Below are 18,654 nucleotides of genomic sequence, written 5' to 3'. Positions count from 1 at the left end.
CAATCCTTCAGAACTACACAGAAAAGACTGTCACATTTTAGCAGCTTGCTATGGTTCTGTTTATTGAATTTCTTTAACGTCTCTTCTATAACTGCTTCCATTTTGACACAGTTCTGTAGAGCTAAATGAATGTTCTAATACAGAACGTCTCTGGTTACCTCAATAATGTAACAAACATGCAACATACAACATAACATATCATATAATTTACTTAAATTTCTGCAATAATGCTGTCCTTGAATGTATTTTTGGCCTTGAACTTCTGTTGAAAATTTAGTGCATTTCCTATTTTTCTCATCTTTGAAAAAGTGTGTTAGTGTTTAGATTAGGGTCCCATGATCTAAATTTGTTTCTAAAACCCCTGTTGGCCACACTTTCATCCTTTAAAATTATTTCCTCTTTGTGGAATACGTATTTTATTTTCTGGAATACTAAATTTTGGTTTTGGTTGGTGAGACTCTAAAATGGTATTTATACACAATTTCCAGGTCACCAGTTTACTTTTTTGACGTTGTCTTCAAATTCATTTCAGTTACCTTCATCAGTGTGATACAGCTCCCCATACAAAGCCAAAAATTGCTTTTAGTTTTTCTTCTCTTCCCTTCCTCCCAGGGTGTCCAATCTGAGTGCATTATGGACAATTTGGATACATTCTGAGCATATTATTGTCACATTTACTCTCATTGAGAAAACCTGCTCTGTTTTAGGCCAGCTGTTTCTCTATTTGATACTTTTACCTTAATGCTGAAATAAAAGATGTTAACTAAATAACTGATATTTGAACTGAGGATAATTAAAACATCAGTGTTCTCTGATCTTCACTGTCATGGTTTAAACCCAGTCAGGCAACTTGTTCACTCACTCCCAGTGAGTGGTGCTGGGCTGGCATCAATCAAGGGCCCCCCCCCCACCCGGGCTCTCCCCTTCCCTGCTCCCAGAGGAACGGGGAGGAGGATCGAAAGGGTGCAACTCCTACGGGTTGAGACAAGAACAGTCCAGCAACCAATGTACAACACAAATCACCACCGCTACTACCAACGACCACAATGATAAGGGAAAATAACAAGGGAAGAGAATACGATACCACCGGCCAAGAAACAAGCCCCCCCCCCGGAAGCCTGTGTCCTTCCGGGTAACTCCCAGTTACCCCCCACCCCGGGCATGACGTGCTGTGGTGTGGAATACCTCCTTGGCTAGCCTGGGTCAGGCGCCCCGTCTCTGCTTCCTCACAGCTTCCCCTCCTCCCTGGCAGAGCTTGAGCCTCACAAAGTCCTTGGTCAGGGTAAACATCACTTAGCAATAACCAAAAACATCGGTTTCACCAACACTGTTCCTAGGCTGGAAGTCAAAACACAGCACTGCACCAGCTACCACGAAGGAGAAACATGACTGCTACTGCTGAACCCAGGACACTCATCTGTGCTCTCAACTGTAACTCTAAATACAGCTTAATATCTGAATATATCTTTTAATAAAAAATCACTTAAGAACCAAACCAGTGCATTTCCTAGCATGCTATGTAAATAAAAATTTAAACTACCAACTTAGTTATTCACTGTCAAAACAATAGAAAAATAGAAAATGAAGTGCAGTAAAACAGGGAAGAAAATGAAACTTTTAAAATTCAAAGCAACAAAACTTCTGTGGTAATTGGGAGTACACAAAGGTGTTACAGTTGTGAATCATTATATTAACTTCTGTTACCACACAGCTACACTTCAGGATACAAAAAAGAAATCCATAATTAAAAAGGTTCTAGGGAATACCTGAAAAGAAGTCAAGTTTTGTCGTGGAAGATATTGTTCCTTAAAAATAATGTTAGATCAGAAAAATGCTGTTATAAATGCAACTTCTGAGTGAAACATCAAGAACATGAGATCGGAAAAGAGGCAGTTATAATTTAAGATGGACAATGATCTTGCTACAGTAGGTTAACTAACTGCTATATGTAGCCCAATGAAAAAGGAAGATTGAATTTCATTTTAAAACAATGCAGTCTCTTAATTGCAGTTTTTTCAATTCCACAGAACCCTCCCCTAGTCTTCACTGTGACAGTCCATGTGAAGATGACAAAACTTTTGCAAAGAATGAAGTATGTATTAGTCTCATACATGTAACTACCAACCTATCCCACCTAATAAAATCTTTCAGTTGCATGGGTTACTGAAGTCTTATTAAACAAGTATGAAGACCCTCAGACTGCTGAGTTTAAGTTAGACATGCATATTTATCAGGTATAGCCACTGCAGATGACTGGCTCAGTTTATTTAATTCCAGTAATCAATTAACTGACTTACCTTAATTACTGACTGATACTACATAATCCTACCCTACTTCAGTATCTTGAAGCTTTTGGAAAAGACGTATTTGCTTATCTGTGTGAATAAATGGCAAGGATTTTTTTTTCCTTCTAAGGACAGAATACCCTGCAGGCACTCTGTCTGTTCTAAAAAACCTTCAAAGAAAGATATGTACTTATGATGTTAACACTTAATACAGAAACAAGCATATATTTATTTAAACTAGTCCTAGAAGATGTTTTTCTCTCCACCTCAAAATACATGATGGAATAATATTTTTTAAGAAAAAAAAACCCAAACCAATATTCTACTGGAAAATTCACATATTCAAAGCAAACAAATGTCTGTATTTAATATACAAAGTTAAAAAAAAAAAAACACATGCTTTATTCTGCTTTTTTCCCCTGTGATTTCTATATGTTTTTATTGCCAAATTAATTAGAAACTGTATGTTAGTAAATTTATACATTTTATCATTTATGTTCTATACTCTATAAAACTAAATTTCCCTCATACATTTCCCTTGCTTGTTCATGATGTTTATTCAAACTAACAGTTGCATCTACTATTACACACAGTATTTATTACACAATGGACATTGTAAAGCCATATTATGAATTCCAAATGTGTATGTGAAAGGTAAGCAGAAGTAGTGCTTGGTGTGAATACATGTATGTGTCTGTACTTATTTTTAATTGTTTTCTGAGTTTTCTTGAATTACTAACCTTTACAGCTCATTCAGATAACATTTTCAAGCTTTGTCTGATATGAAGAGAAGAAAGGCTTAAGAAAACCTGAGATTTTAGCTTAATCACATTGTTTAAAAAAACTGTAAGTTTTTGCGAAATACCAGCTATCCACATAGCCCTATCGAAAGATCTTATTTTTATTTCCTATTTCCAAAGCCATTTATATATTTTACAGTAAACTCTCAGTGGCATGTCAATGGAAAAAAGAGCCTGCTGTCTCCAAGAAATACATACTGATAACCAAATCCCTACTTAATTACTGCCAAAGCCACTAGGTGGAAGCTAGCTTTTCTTTTTTTGTCTTTTTGACTTCATAGTTGTTGGTGTACAATGACGAAGAGTAATGACTGTGTTCATACAAAACTGTGTCCTTAGGGTGAAGTTTCTAGGGTAACGTATACTCATCCCTAGACGAGTACTCCTACTTTCTCAGTAATCTTCTGTCGTCCTAGTGCTAAGTTTTTACACAGACATGCAAAAAGTAACCCTACAATCCCTCCAAAATAGTGTTTGTTGTATGCTTATATCAAGCAGTATTACTATCAGTGTATTCAGATACTTCACTATAAGTTGTATTTCTTATGTTGCTGGTCTAAAGTCACACCCTGCTGGCAAGCAAGCACAGTAAATCCTTTTTATGCAGTCCAGATGCAAACATCAAAATGTACCTTCTTAATAACCTCTTTGAATCCGCTTTAGTGATCTTCTAAGAAACCTGTCTCTCTCCACTGACTGCATTGGGAGGAAAGCTTGGAATTGTAAAGAAACTGTCATATACTTGTAAAAAACAGGCAGTGGAAGCTTGGGAGCAAAAATTCATTATTTGGAAGTTATTTCACTCACAATAAAATATCTCATATTTTCTTCATAAGTCCTTAAACTGCCTTTTCAAGTTTTGACTATTAAGAGCGAAGTTTTCATAATACATAGTATTCGAGTAGCATTTTACACAGCCAAAACACAATTCTAATTGATTTAAATTGTACTGATAAACACTCAGGTCATGGTCTACGTGACTTCATAAAACAGACATGTTATTCTGACCAAAATATTAAATGATAAATGCTTTGTAAGTAGCCACTATAGAATAATTTTAAGTAACGCATGCTGCATTAAGTGGTTAATTATCTGTAACTAATCAATTTAAATTAATATTAATATTAATTAATATTAATTAGTTGATATCAATACTGATTATTATTCTATTAATATATATAATACTTATTACAAAATAACAAATATTAAGCTTTCCTGTGCAGTCTTCCATCCTAAAATTTTTCAGGTATAAACCTGATCTGAGCTTCCTCAAATATCTGTGACAACTTAATACAGATAGAAAAAAAAAATCATATAGAGGAGCATGAATTACTACAAATTAAAATAAGAGCTACTGTCAGTGCCAAAACAAAGTACAGGTACTTCCTCTGACATTTCAGTTTTCAGGAAAAAAAATTATTTGGGTGAAGATGAGGCTGTAGGCACCCCTTTTTGCAGCTCCTAACAACAGAAATTGTTCTCCAGATCATATGGTAGTAGACTGAACATGTAGTTTAAAGACCTCTCTCCTTCCTCATAATGCACATGCATATATTTTTTAGCATGGTCCTTAATCACTAAACCACCATGAGTACAGTAAGCAATTGTGTACAGAAGACTGCGAATTAAGATTGTTTCAGTTGTAAATAAGAATGGTATTGTTACTTTTAAATATTATGGTATGTAATATTCTGTGAGAAACTGCAGGAATTTTTTCTTTTCTTTTGTTCGAAAGACAAACAGTACATATAAATATTCAGAATAATTATTCAGGATGTTTTGTTCTCCCCCCCAAGGCAAATAAAGCACAGGCAGCTCATGACATATTTGAGATTGTTGGACATATCTTTCAGCTGGAAATATTTTGAAGTCTGGATTCAAATATTTCCAAGGACTAAACAACAGACTGAACACCATAATGAAATGTAGCAATATTTTTAGTGACCAATAAATTATTTCTTCTGGTAGGAGCTAAATTTTTACACTCAAGTCATAAACGTGATTTGCGACTACGGGGTTTTGTTTTGTTTGTTTGTTTTTTTTATTCTGTAAACAATTGTTTGTTGCCAAAAATTTAAAATTAACTACAGAGGGTGAAGAAATCATTAATCATCATGTCTGTCACAGTAAAATTGCATCTGCATATGCTAACTACATCCTGTTCTTAACATCCACCATGAAATGGCAGATAGCTCAGCTAATATGCTAATATGCCCAGATAATATTTGCATGTGTTCATAAAAGAATGAAGCCAATGATTTGGTTCACTTCCCACACTTATTAGAGAGGCTCAAGGTCATTTTAAATAATGATTTCAACCAAATGCAAGTCATGCCTAATGCACATAGGACTAGGTCATAAAAAATACTTAGTGCAGAAAGGTACAATTACAAAAATATTAGCTTTATACACTGAGTAGATTTTGGAAAACTATCCCTCTACGATCCTGAAAGCCTCTGCTCAGCTTTTATCTAACTCTAAATTAATGAGTTACTGACTACTGGGGTCTATAAATACTCACATTCTCTAGGTATACACATTGTCCAAGAAAGCAAGTTTTGTCAGACTGAGGAATTCATCAACCCTTTCATGCTGAAGCCTGACCAGACCCAGAATATCAGCAAAGATTTCTTATGTGGCTTGCTGAACCAGACATTTTCAGAGAAAGCTTAAAGCCATACCAAATGGTTGTCCTTCATTTGCCTTTTAATTCTGAATGGAGAATGTTTTTTTTTTTCCCCACATTTTATCTAAAAGGCTGGATTTCAGAACAAGAAAGATCCGTAATTCCTTTCTCTATGCGGGCCATTCAAACTCATCTAACATTTCTCAAGAGTACATCTTAAGTTATATCAAGGTATTTAGAATGGTTATAGAGATGGCACTCTATTCTCCTCTACTGAGATTCTACCCTTCAATGAAAATACCCATATAAATTGCAAAAAGAAGTGTTTTTATTGAATTTCTCCCTTCCTCTGCTCTGACCTACTTAGCTACAAACATGAGCAAAATGAGGATTCACATTCATAATAATCCTTCATATTCTGAGATGAGGGCCCAAAGACAGAACATCTGACTGTGGTACTCAGTTGCTGTCTGGGTTTAAACCATGACAGTAGGTGAGACTGGTGGTCAGAACACAAAATTTAGTTCTCAAACTGTTTCTACCAGCTCCATATAATTGAAAGCTACTCAACTGATACCATCTTTCTCACAGCTGTATAAATGGTTTGTTTTTCTTGAGCTAAATCCCACTATTACAGGGGGTATTCATTACATAGTAAAAATATGCTATAATAAATCACATCTACAAACCTACACCAACTCTGAACTGGGTGAAAAGAAAGATAAATGAAAATTCCAAGGCTAAGTCACTTTATGGAGCTTATTCTGTGGCATCATACCCTAAAGAAGTGTAGGGTTTGTCATCTTTGAAATAAGGCCTTGTTCATCCAGGAAAGGAAATGGTTCCGTTAGAATCAGTAACAACAACCCTTTCATTACAAGATTTTTTTCCTTTCATTAAACTGACAGTTCACCCAAGTAAAACAGTCTCCCTTTAGTGTATGTCAAAATAGATAGAAATTGAAGACTGCTAAGCAGATTATAAGTGAATAGACCCAATTATTGCATCACTGACAAAGAAACTACTTATCTTTTGATGAAAAAGATCTTCCAAAAGAAGGAAACATTTTGTCTCTTATACACAGCATTCCTCACTGACTGCTATCCCCCCCTTCCAACATTCATATTCCATTTTAAAAAGAGAAAGAAACTTCTGACTTCAATTGCACACAGTCTACAAGTCTGAAACACTTACAGTGTCCTAGGGCAAGTTTTCCAATTTGATGCTACTGAATTTTCCTATTCAGTGTTATGATGGTTTTGGTGGATAATGAAAATTCTAAGTTCTTCAAATGCTTACAAAATTAATTGGTTATTTTTTTTATAGTTGACAACTTATATATCTTTTTTATTTTATTCTTACTCTACCATCTAATTTGCAAAAGAAATTTAAGTACACAAAAAAAAAAAGAAAATCCACACCGTAGTTAAAATATTAAAATTGGAAATTGAATTGGCAGGGATTTTTTTTTTGTCTTTAAATTATGAAAAGGAATTGAAATTAACATGGTAATGAGGAGATTCTACTTTGATAAATAAAATATTAGTTTTATGATCTGGCATTTTTGTGTTGTTCACAAATATCTGGATAGATGGGAGGGTTTTGTGCTCAGTTTTACAGATTATGTGAAAAGAATATTGTTTTGGTTTTTTTTTCTGAAGTGGCTGTCAAGTGCTGGCAAAAATTAACACCAAATCAGCAAAACAAATATTGAATCTTTTAAGAGTTTAAACCTAAAAATGTTTACATTTGAGATACTGGTAGTATAACCAAAGACAGGGGTTTCCTGAAATAAGTGGAGTTTTTCATAAAAATTTGAATGATTGGATCTTTGGTGCATTTCAAGGCTGAATTTTCCTAAAGACCACATATGCAACAGGTTAAATGATGTAATGTTGTATATACAAAATACTTCATCTACATGGTTTAAAAACCAGTAGTAACAAAAAGAAACAAACATATATTGTTACATCCAGAGTATACTTCATGCTATGTTTAATTACATATATATTACTATGTTGTAAATTGGCTGATTCAAGAATACAAGTTGTCATAGAGGATGACATTACTATTAATCTCTATTTACAATATTAGCTTGTAGCACTGTTTAGTCAATGTTATTAAAACCTTGAGTTATTAAATGTTATTTGTATTAAGTATATAATTGAAAAGAACTTTGTCCTAAAAGAGAAGTTTATTAAAATGGCTTAAGCTAATTTTCTACCTGTTTCTTCAATGTGACAAAGCAAGAATAATAACAACAGCATCTATAATAAATGAAAAAATGCTCTTACCATGACAGCTGGGTAGGGCTCTATTCCATCCAGGTCTTCCATCGTCTCCCATGATACATGTTAGTGTAGAATATCCTTGAAGTATGTAACCGGCATCGCAGTAATACGTGACAGTTGACCCCAGTTTATAATCCATTCCAAGTCTTGTTCCATTCATTATATTTCCAGGATCAAAGCAAGACTCACGCAGCTTTGCTATAGCAGAAAAAAAATGCAAACTTAGTTCTGAATATAATCTAAAACATAAGAACTATTTCTCTGGAGTTTCCTCAAGGTCTTATTTGAACATTCTGTAGATACATAATGTTCCTTCCATTCTTACACCAAAGCCTCTCTCTCCATTACTATATAATGACGAAAACCATCTTTCCTATACTTTTTGTAGACAATACCTATAGAACTCCATAATGAGAATTATTTTGTTCCAGAACTCACTGGGACCAAAGATTTAGTTACATAATTAGATGAAGTTAGAACTATGGACACTGTTCCAATAGATAAAACATATCATAGTTTTAAAACTGTGGTCTGAAAACTCTGAAGTGGTAGAAACCAGCACAAGTAGTTTGTTACAAAATAAAAAGTATCCAAATGAATGTATTCAAAATTAATAAATCACAAATGAATATCTATATCCATTCAAATGATATACTGACATATTTTCAAATATGGGTGGGAATTTTCCCTCACAAGATGACAAAGCATTCAAATACTACTTAAAATTTATCTCCCATTTTTTGTTGTTGTTGTTATTTAGAGCTATTTGTTTAAAAATATTGAAATTCAAAAACATGAATATGCTCTTATCTTTGCTTCCCTTTTCCTTCTATAATGTGAATACCTGTATGTTTAATATCCAAGACCTAAAAAACTCCAAAAAAAATAACCACTCAGCATTTCTAATGAAAAATATTACTATCAAGAAGGGGAGAAATGACAAAAATTCCAGAAAAATTTGCAATATGTTTCCAGTTAGGGGGAAAAAAAAAAAAAAGAACAAACAGAAAATGTGCTAGGACATGGTAGAAGCTGGAATGAAGCAGATGATTTTGTGTTGTGCAGGATGGTATTTGAACTAATTTCTTTTATGAAGCAGAAGACAGAAATTTCAGATTTTCTTCTTTACCAATTAAGACTGTTGTGGAGAAGATCAATAGGAACTCTTATTATATTCTGCAGGATCAGTGCCTACTTTCTAATACATCAAAAAAAGGTGTTATTTTACAAGGCGTATTTGCACTGTGGAATTTTCAGCTACAGGTAGGTACAGTTGCAAAAAGACAATATGAGGAAAACTATTTAAGAGTTTCAGATACAAAGAACTTTATTTGATTCTGGCAGTATCTAATCTGAAAACTTAGTTTCTTAGCTTCTTAGTTTCTGAAAACTTAAGATAATATGGCATAATTATTATATAGAATCATAGAATAGCTAGGGTTTGAAAGGACTTTAAGATCATCTAGTTCCAACCCCCCTTCCATGGGCAGGGACACCTCCCACTAGACCATGCCACCCAACTATTATACAGTTTAGCCACATATCAGCTATGATCACTGTGAGAGACAAGCTAATGAACTAAAGAGATAGTTGGTTTGATCCCCTAAGGCCAATTTTATGTTGTGGTATTTACGAGAGGAAAGAATTACATTGCAAAAGTACTGCAGTACATTTACAATTGAAGAGGGAAACACACAATAATTCTGTTGAAATTTCAACATCATATCTTCCAAAAGAACATGAAGACCTCCTAATATGTTTAGCTGTTTATTATGACTTACGTATCCAATTGTCATGTTTTAAACCAAGCTGGTAATTACGGAGCTTTCTCACACACACACCCTTCCTCCTCCCTGGGCAGGATGAGGAGGAGAAGCAAAAGAATGTAAATCCCACGGACTGAGATAAGAATAGTCCAATAACTAAAGTACAGTATACTACTACTACTACTGCTAAGGGAAACAACAAGGGGAGAGAATATAAAACTAAAAGGGGAAATTAAAACAAAAGAAAAACCCCACAAGTGATGCACAATACAATTACTCACCACCTGCCGGCTGATACCCTGCCCGACCCAGGCAGCGATCAGTCCCTTCCAGGTAACTTACCCCAGTTTATATAGTGGGCAGGACATGCTGTGGTATGGAATACTCCTTTGGCTATCCTGGCGTCCTGTGCCCCTCCTCACTGGCAGAGCATTAGAGACTGAAAAGTCTTTGATCTGGGTAAGCGCTACTTAGCAACAACTAAAATATCGGTGTGTTACCTGCACTGTTATCAGATTAAAGCCAAAACGCAGCTCTGTACCAGCTACTAGGAAGAAGATTAACTCTATCCCAGGTGAAACTAGGACACTAATCTACAGAGTATGCTTCTGATATGAAAACCAGTATAATAGTAAGTAATAGTTACATCACATAGTTTATTGTTAAGAAAAGATATTTGATACCTACACTGATTCACATAGGTAGTTGTGTGGTGCCTGTAACATCTGTCTCATGTTCTGAATGGTAAGTTTTCAAAGTACCATGTGACACTGGAAAAAGAAAGGCTAAAACTTTTATAACACTCATTCAAAAATTTGGATGGAAAATCAAAAGTTAAAAGATAAAATTTACTAGAAAGTCTGAAAGTTATCACATAGGTATTAATAATTATTATGTAGGCAAATCACACTTTCATTTGAGAAGTCTGGCAGACCTGAGGGTAAACTAAAAATTCTTTCAAGTCTAAATTCTCAAATAAAAAATAAAAAAGAGAGGAAAAAAAAAAATCTAATTTAGGACTATAACACTTTGACAATAGCGAGGAAATATTGTGATTTCTTCTTACTGAACTGATATTAATATATTTGTATTGATGCACAACCGATAATATGAGACCACCATTCTGGAGGTTATGATAAGAAACCTAGATTTCATAATTCTAGAAGGTCCTTGGATAAAGTAGAGATTAGTACTACATGAGAAATTAAAGAGAGAAAAAGATAAAGTCATCCATTATGTCTGGTGCATAAATCAAAAAATGAGAAAAGACATGATCTGTCACAGCACAGATTTTCTCTAGAGAAAACTTACAGCCCTGTAATTTTCTTTTCCCCAAAGATACAGTTGTGACAGCCTCCTGAAGTTGCTGATTAAACAGTAATAATATCACTATAGAAATACAGTTTGTTAATAACTATTCTGAAAAAGTAAAGCCTTGAATACTTAACACCTTCAGAGTACTCTGGCAAATCTGAAATAGCTGCTAAGTGAACTTGTAAAGAAAGTCAGTATACTACGCTACAATATATGAGGAAAAAGTCAAATGTAGCAAAAGGATACATCAGGTCAAGCTGAGGGACTGTGGGGGGAAAAAACAAAAACAAACAAACAAACAAAAACAACAAACAAACAAACAAAACACCAAACTGAGCCAAAAAGAAGACAGTATTAACAAATTTGTAAAAATAAAACAGAAGTGCTCCCAGGAGACAGGAGGAGAAGTTCTTTACCATCAATGTCATATTGCTCCAATTGAAGAAATCAAGACACTGATGACCCCTTAGCCTGTTCCCTTTCTTTCCTAAGAATACTAGTATCATTAAGTTGAAAACAAAGAAGGGCAGTGGCAGGTTTAGCAGAACAGAGAATATGCTTGACAGCGTGTGTGTGTTACAATTTTAGCTGTATTATTATAAAGACTTTTTCTGTAGTTACAGGTTTTTTTAAGTTTTTTTCTGTAATAGGAATGAAATAAAAATAATCCTTTCATTAGTCAGGTAAGATTTCAGTTACAGTAACATTATATTCTTGGTTGCACATACTTGTGCAAATTCCTTTTGCCCATAATAAAACTTTGCAACAAGCTTCAAGAAAAACATCAGTTACTTCTCTGGTAACATTCACATACTACTGGATCAATTCAGGATTCTGAAATACAAGCTGAAAACAGGGAGCGATATGTGCTGCCACAATCTCAAGTTCAACAAAGAAGTCTCTTTTAGCTAATGTGGTAATGATGCTCAAATCCTCTAGAAAACTAGTATCCCTGTGAATGGAGAACATCATTGAAAGCCAAGAGAAGCAGTTGCTTTGCCCAGAACTTGATTACTTATTACTCCATCCATAAGTCTCAAAGAGAACACAGACATAATAAGCTTCTTAGAGACAGTGTTACAACTATAGCAAATATTCCATAATTATTCTTCAGAGCATGTATTAGAACTAGCGAGCTGTTCTTCCATTATAAGCTAGAAATGAAGGAAGGGAGGAAAGGAACAACAAAACCCAACCAGAAACATGATTATAGACCAGACTTGAGACCTGGGTGAGGTCTGAGATATGTATCTGAAAAATAACGGCCCATCAATGAAGCACAGTTTGAGTACTATTGCCATTTAAGATAGGACTACTGTAGTCCAATGTGCTCACCTGGACAACAGCAAAATCTTTTAGCATGTCTCACAGTTTACTCAGGGATAAGAATCCACTGTTTACCACCTCATTTACGAGTTCTGCCTCTTTCTCCTCCTCTTCTCATGATGGTGCTGCTTCAGCATAGCCTGCCTCATCCACTTTCTCCTTTCTCTTCATAGTAGGAGTTTCTTTTCTTAGTAAATGAGCTGACTTTCACATCCAGTGTTCCATTTTGTTTATAGGGGCCACTGATACTGGCACAGGTTCGTTCGCTGGTTCAGCTGCAATGCCTGTCACAGTAGTTGTAGTAACTGCAGTGCCTGTCATTTTCTTATCAGATCCAAAGACCTTCTCTTCCCCTGGAGGGTACTGAATAGTGTTGAGAAGGTATTGGTACGCATGGGCCAGGCCCCAGAACATTGCAGTGATTTCTGTCTGGAAATGCCAGGGTGACAGCATACATTTTCAAATATTTTACTAGTTTCTCTGGATTCTGCACTAGTTCAGGGGTGAAGTTCTAAAACACAGGAAATGCCGACTGTCCTAAGTACTTTTCCATACCATCCCACACACCCTGCCCCTCACAACCATCCAGCCTTGGGGCAGATCTGGTATCTTAAATGGTTGTTTATCTCTAAGCAATATCCATAACACATTCAGGAGACATAGCAATAGGAACATGCTAGTTCGCACATCCCAGGGATGTCCAAAATTCTCAAGAGGTTTATAACCAACCTGGAGGTGAAAGGGAAGAGAACGGGACAGGTGAAAGTGGTCCACCTTTTCTCACCCACAGATTGGCTCACCAAGGAGAAAAGGTAAAGAGTGTAATCACTAATAATTTCTGAGACATTGTTTCAAAGGCATGGAGATGACAGCAGTGCTGAGTACAAATAACAGATTAGTTTCATGAAAAGTAATTTTATCTTCTCATAAGTCAGTGTTACACAGTACAGCAAAACGATAACTTTAATCTGGCCCCCAGAGATGATAAACAGCACAAGAGGAAATATGACCAGCAAATAAGCTGCTACATAAGACAGCTCTGAGAAGAAGCACAGCAACTCTGAGAGAAAAAAAAAAAAAAAATCAATATTGTGACCAGCGACTATTAACCTAACATTTGTTTTAACATGATCTGGTCAGATCTGTTGTTATCTATTCGAGCCCCCTGTCAGGTGCCAAAAGGACTGTTGTGGTTCAACTCAGCATGCAGATAAAACACCACAGAGCTGTTCGATCACTCCCCATCAGTGGAATGGGGGATGGAATGGGAAAAGTGGTAGAACTCATGGGTTGAGATAAAAAAAGTTTAATAGGACAGAAAAGGAAGGGAAAATAATAATGACAGAAAAATATACAAAACAACAAGTGATGCACAATGCAAGTTCTCACCACCTGCTGACCAGCCCACCCCTGAGCAGCGGGCTGCCAACCCCCAGGAAACTCCCTCCATTTTTTTGTTCAGCATGACATTCTACGGTATAGAATACCCCTTTGGTCAGTAGGGGTGTGGTGGTTTAAATCCAGTCAGGCAACTCGTTCACTCACTCCCCTCCTTCTTTCCCTTCCCCTACTCCCGGAGGGCTGGAGAGGAGAATCAAAAAGAATGCAACTCCCACGTGTTGAGATAAGAACAGTTTAGTAACTAAGGTATAACACACTACTGCTACCACCAATAATAATAATGATAAAGGAAATAAAAAGGGAAGAGAATACAACATCTCACTACCAACCGACTGATAACTCGCCCCCCCTCCAGCCCGACCAAGCACCAACCGATACCTCCTCCAACCCTGCAGTCTCCCAGCCCTTCCGGCTAACTCTCCGTTACATCCTGGGCATGACGTGCTGTGGTATGGAATACCTCTTTGGCTACCTTGGGTCAGCTGTCCTGTCTCTGCTTCCTCCTGGCTTCCCCTCCTCCCTGGCAGAGCATGAGGCTCACAAAGTCCTTGGCCAAACCAAAACACCACTCTTATCAGCTCTGTTCCCAGACAGAAAGTCAAAACACAGCACTGCACCAACTACCAAGAAGGAGAAAAATGACTGCTACTGCTGAACCCAGGACAAGGGGTCAGTTGTCCTGCCTGTGTCCCCTCCCAGCTTCTTGTGGCCCACCCTCCTCACTGGCAGGGCAGCACGAGAAGCTGAAAAGTCCTTGATTTAGTGTAAGCACTGCTCAGGAACAGCTAAAACATTAGTGTGTTATCAATGTTACTGTCATCATAAATCTAAAATACAGTACAATGTCAGCTATTAGAAGAAAATTAACTCTGTCCCAGCCAAAACCTGGCTCCTATAAGCCTGATTCTCCAGCCTCATAGGATCCCTCTAAATAGCAGTGTACCTTCCACAGTACTGATACTTCCCTCCAAACTGCTGCTGTCAACAAACTTGTTCTGTCTCATCATACAGTTCATCAATAAAGAGAGCACTGCCCATATTTTCAATCACAGTTAAGACTAACCAAAAGTTCGAGCTCAGCAATCAAGTCAGTTTTCCATCCTCCTTATCACGCACTTATCTAGCCTCCATCTCAGCTCTTAGGATACTGGGGAAGAGCATGTTAAAGGCCTTTCTAAATTCAGGGTATTCAATGTTCAGTACTCTCCCCTTGTCCATACTGCCACTTATCTCCTCATAAACAGTGATATGTCAGTTGGGCATGATTCCCCATGGTAAATCCATAGAGACTGTTCCCAAAGAGCTATTTGTCCTTGTTTTCAGGAATAGTTTCCAGGTAGATTTGTTCCATAATCTTTCTAGGGACTGAGTTTAAAACTACCAGCCCTGCACTTTGCTGGGTCTTCCTTTTATCCAAGGTGCACATATTTATCTTTTCTATTCAACAAGAGCCACCCTGACTGCCATGACCTTTCAGACATGATTGAAAGCAACTTTGCAGTGGCATCAGCCAGCTTCCTCTTGGGTGCATCTCACCTGTTCCAATGGAGATATGCACAACTAGATGGCTTAATTGCTTCCTGACTATTTTTTCCTCCTTTATGGACAATGTTTCACTTCCCCAAATCCTAGTCATAAGTCCAGGAAGGACTAGGAGCAAAACAGACCAGTGAAAAACAATGTAAAAACTTATTCAGTACCACAACTTTTTCCACTGTCTTTTCCTTGGGTCTTCTGCCCTAGTGGTGAGTAACCATACCAATAGACATCTAGCATCAAAAAATTGTCATCAACACCATTAAGAGATCCTTTGGACTGCTTCTGGTAAGCCACTTCATTCTTGAAGAAGCTACAGGAGTGTTAAAAATTCCATGTGATTATGAGGACTATGCTTCATCCAGGTATCGATTTTTTCTTGGACAGCTGGTCTGTTTCTGACACCTACAAGAATATCATCTGTATTGATTTCCTCAACTAACTGAACTGTTCTCTGCTCTTGAAAATGATAATCCTTTACAAAATGGAAGCTCTTATTCAAAGTAGTTTAGGACTTTTAGGTGTACACCTTAAATGTATTCTCTACCATTTCCTGCCTTTTCCTTCCTGTTTTTGACTTATCACAACACTAAAAACTTCTCTCTGAAACCTGCTGCTCTGCAGGCTCCCTGCCCAGTCACACATTATAAACAAACAAACAAACAAGCAAACAAAACCAAAACCAAAACATTTGGTTAATAAAAAATTCTAGTAAAGGTTTTCTGCTCAATAACGTAATTCTTAATTTAATCTCATGCTTACAATATTTTCTGCTTACAATATGCTATCCAAGAAAATAACAAAAAAAATTCAGAATCTTTACAACTGCTCTTTTGCCAAATAGTAAGTTATATCACTTTCACATATTAAGACATAGACTTGTAGAATCATTTAGGTTGCAAAAGGCCTTGAAGATCATTGAGTCCAATCGTTACCCTGACACTGCCAAATCCCGCACTAAAATATGTCTCTAAGTGCTATATCTACACATCTTTTAAATACTTCCAGGGATGGCGACTCAAACACTTCCCTGAGCAGCCTGTTCCAGTACTTCACAACCCTACCCATGCAGAATTTTTTTCTAATATTCAATATAAACCTCCCCTGGTGCAACTTGCGGCCATATCCTCTTGTCCTATCACTTGTTACTTTAGACAAGAGACAGACACCCACCTTTCCACAACCTCCTTTCTGGTAGTTGTAGCATTATAAAATCTTCCCTGAGCCTCCTCACCTAAACACCCCCAGTTCTTTTAGTGGCTCCTCATAAGGCTTGTGCTCTAAACCCTTCACCAGCTTCATTTCTCTTTTTTGAACATGCTCCTGCACCTTAGTTACTTTCCTATAGTGAGAGGTCCAAAACTGAACACTGAATTTGAGGTGCAGCCTCACAGTGTCTTTATGCTACTACTAAAGTAAGTTAAGTAGAGCAGTGTCATATTTAGCAGTTATTCCCAGTAGAAATGGAATAATTCACTGAGCAAACTGGTCCTCTGCTTATGGGATTTCAAGCTGTCCAAATTTCATAATTCTTAACATTTTTCAATGGGAATTGAAATCCTTCCTTTTGTTTATGTCTCATTGTTCTAAGGTAGAGGTTGAAATGCATACTTCAGATATTCTGAGAAAAGCAGGAGATATAACCATATCAGCTGAACAGGGAAAATTAGGATTAGATTGATTCCTTTCTCAAACTTCCCCTCACTTACATATAAACACAATGCATAAACAAATGCCTAAATCCTCCCATTGTTTGTATTTCCAGAACCTTTACAAATGTGATGAAAATTTACATAATTTTTTTGGCATCATTACTCCTGGAAGCACAGAAAGAAAAGAGATCTTAGTGGCACATACAGGCAAGCAGTTATGTTATATTGTATTTTGTCTTGATTCCAGTGTGCAGTGCTTCACTTCTTTGTTTAAACCTAGATCAAGAATAATAAGAGATTGCATCCTTAATGAGCATCCTTCATACTTGGATTGGTGAATGGGAAAAACATTTAATTCCATTAGACAAGACTGTATTCGACAGCACAGCAGAAAAAGTTTTGGCCCTTTGAAAAATCAACATACTTTCTTGTTCTTCAGAATGTCTGTGTTCCTGAACTGCTTTCTATAGCATTCTATTTGCCTTTGTCATTCTTCAACTTAATTGAGAAGGAAGAAGAAATATTTTTAACTGATGTGGAACCATACATATGGGATCACCATACATCTGGGCTCACTATCAACATGTTTGACACCTACATTTAACTGCTTAAGACTAGCTTAACTGTGGAGACATCCTTTACACCTGTTGATTCCAATGACTTTAGAAAAGTAAAAGAGGACTTTGTGGGTTTGCCAAAGCAATAAATGCATCAGTCTTTCTCTTGTAAATCTTTTCATTTGTTAATTGCTATTAGAATAAATGGAGAAGAAAATAAATCCGAAGAGGTTAGCATGCACTGCCCCTATACCAGCAGCATCTATATTTTCTCTCTGGTTGTCTTTAAAGATTACTGGGTATTTTCATATTCATTTAATATCAAGTATTTGTTTCTTGAGCCACAGTGTCCTGGGTTCAGCAGTAGCAGTCATGTTTCTCCTCCTTGGTTTAAACCACGACAGTTCTTTTTGGCGCCCAACGTGGGGCACGAAGGGTTGAGATAACGACAGATCTGACTGGATTAATAGTCACTCATCACAATGACGATTTATTGGCTCTCAGAGTTGTTTCTCTTGATCTCACAGCTTCAGAATGTTGTAACTTACGTAGAGCCGGTATTTGCTGTGTTAGTGTTTATCAAGTGTGGGGCCTGGGCTAAGGTTCTTGTCTCACTGTGCTTTATGGCAATGGCCTGTAATACGGGCGGGCTCCAGCAGCAGGGCGGGACGGACGTGGCCGTGGACTTGTACCTGGCCGTCCGGCTGCTCTTCACCGTCCTGGTCCTCACCCTACTCTCCATCTTCGTGAGGCTGCGGGGAGCCGAGGGGGACCGGCCCCGGGAGCCGGCGGCAGCCGAACCGGCCCGGGAGAGCGGCCCCGGGGACCAAGCGGCGGCGGGAGCGGGGCCGGAGGCCGCGAGGGGACGGCTGCCGGAGGGGGAGGTCGGGGCGGTCGAGGAGAGGAAGGAGGCGGCTGCCGAGCAGAGGGAGAAGGCGGCGGAGGAGCCGAGCCCCGCGGAAGAGCCGAGCCCCGCGGAGGAGCTGAGCCCCGCGGCCGAGCCGAGCCCCGCGACGGCCGAGAGCATCCCCCGGAAGCCGCCTGCCGAGCCCCAGGAGGATGCAGGAGACCACGCAGCATTTCCCAGCAAGGCAGAGGAG

The 18,654-nt window shown here is 37.5% G+C and overlaps 1 protein-coding gene across 3 annotated transcripts in view; it reads right to left on the bottom strand.

Annotated features, from left to right (window-relative positions):
- The window catches only part of CSMD3 (CUB and Sushi multiple domains 3), a 601,317-nt gene that overhangs the window by 154,883 nt on the left and 427,780 nt on the right, over positions 1 to 18,654 (bottom strand). For all 3 annotated transcript variants that reach the window (XM_061447844.1, XM_061447845.1, XM_061447846.1), the window contains one exon: positions 8,006 to 8,200. In XM_061447844.1, coding sequence (XP_061303828.1) covers positions 8,006 to 8,200 — 195 coding nt within the window. The remainder of the gene's footprint in view (positions 1 to 8,005; positions 8,201 to 18,654) is intronic.

The sequence above is a fragment of the Pezoporus flaviventris genome, unplaced genomic scaffold (genome assembly GCF_033815535.1).
Source record: "Pezoporus flaviventris isolate CSIRO_AGI_PZ_B2104156 unplaced genomic scaffold, CSIRO_AGI_Pfla_v1 ptg000007l, whole genome shotgun sequence".
NCBI lineage: Eukaryota > Metazoa > Chordata > Aves > Psittaciformes > Psittacidae > Pezoporus > Pezoporus flaviventris.
Note: the sequence above shows the minus strand (reverse complement) of the source record. Positions and strands in the feature narration are given on the sequence as shown.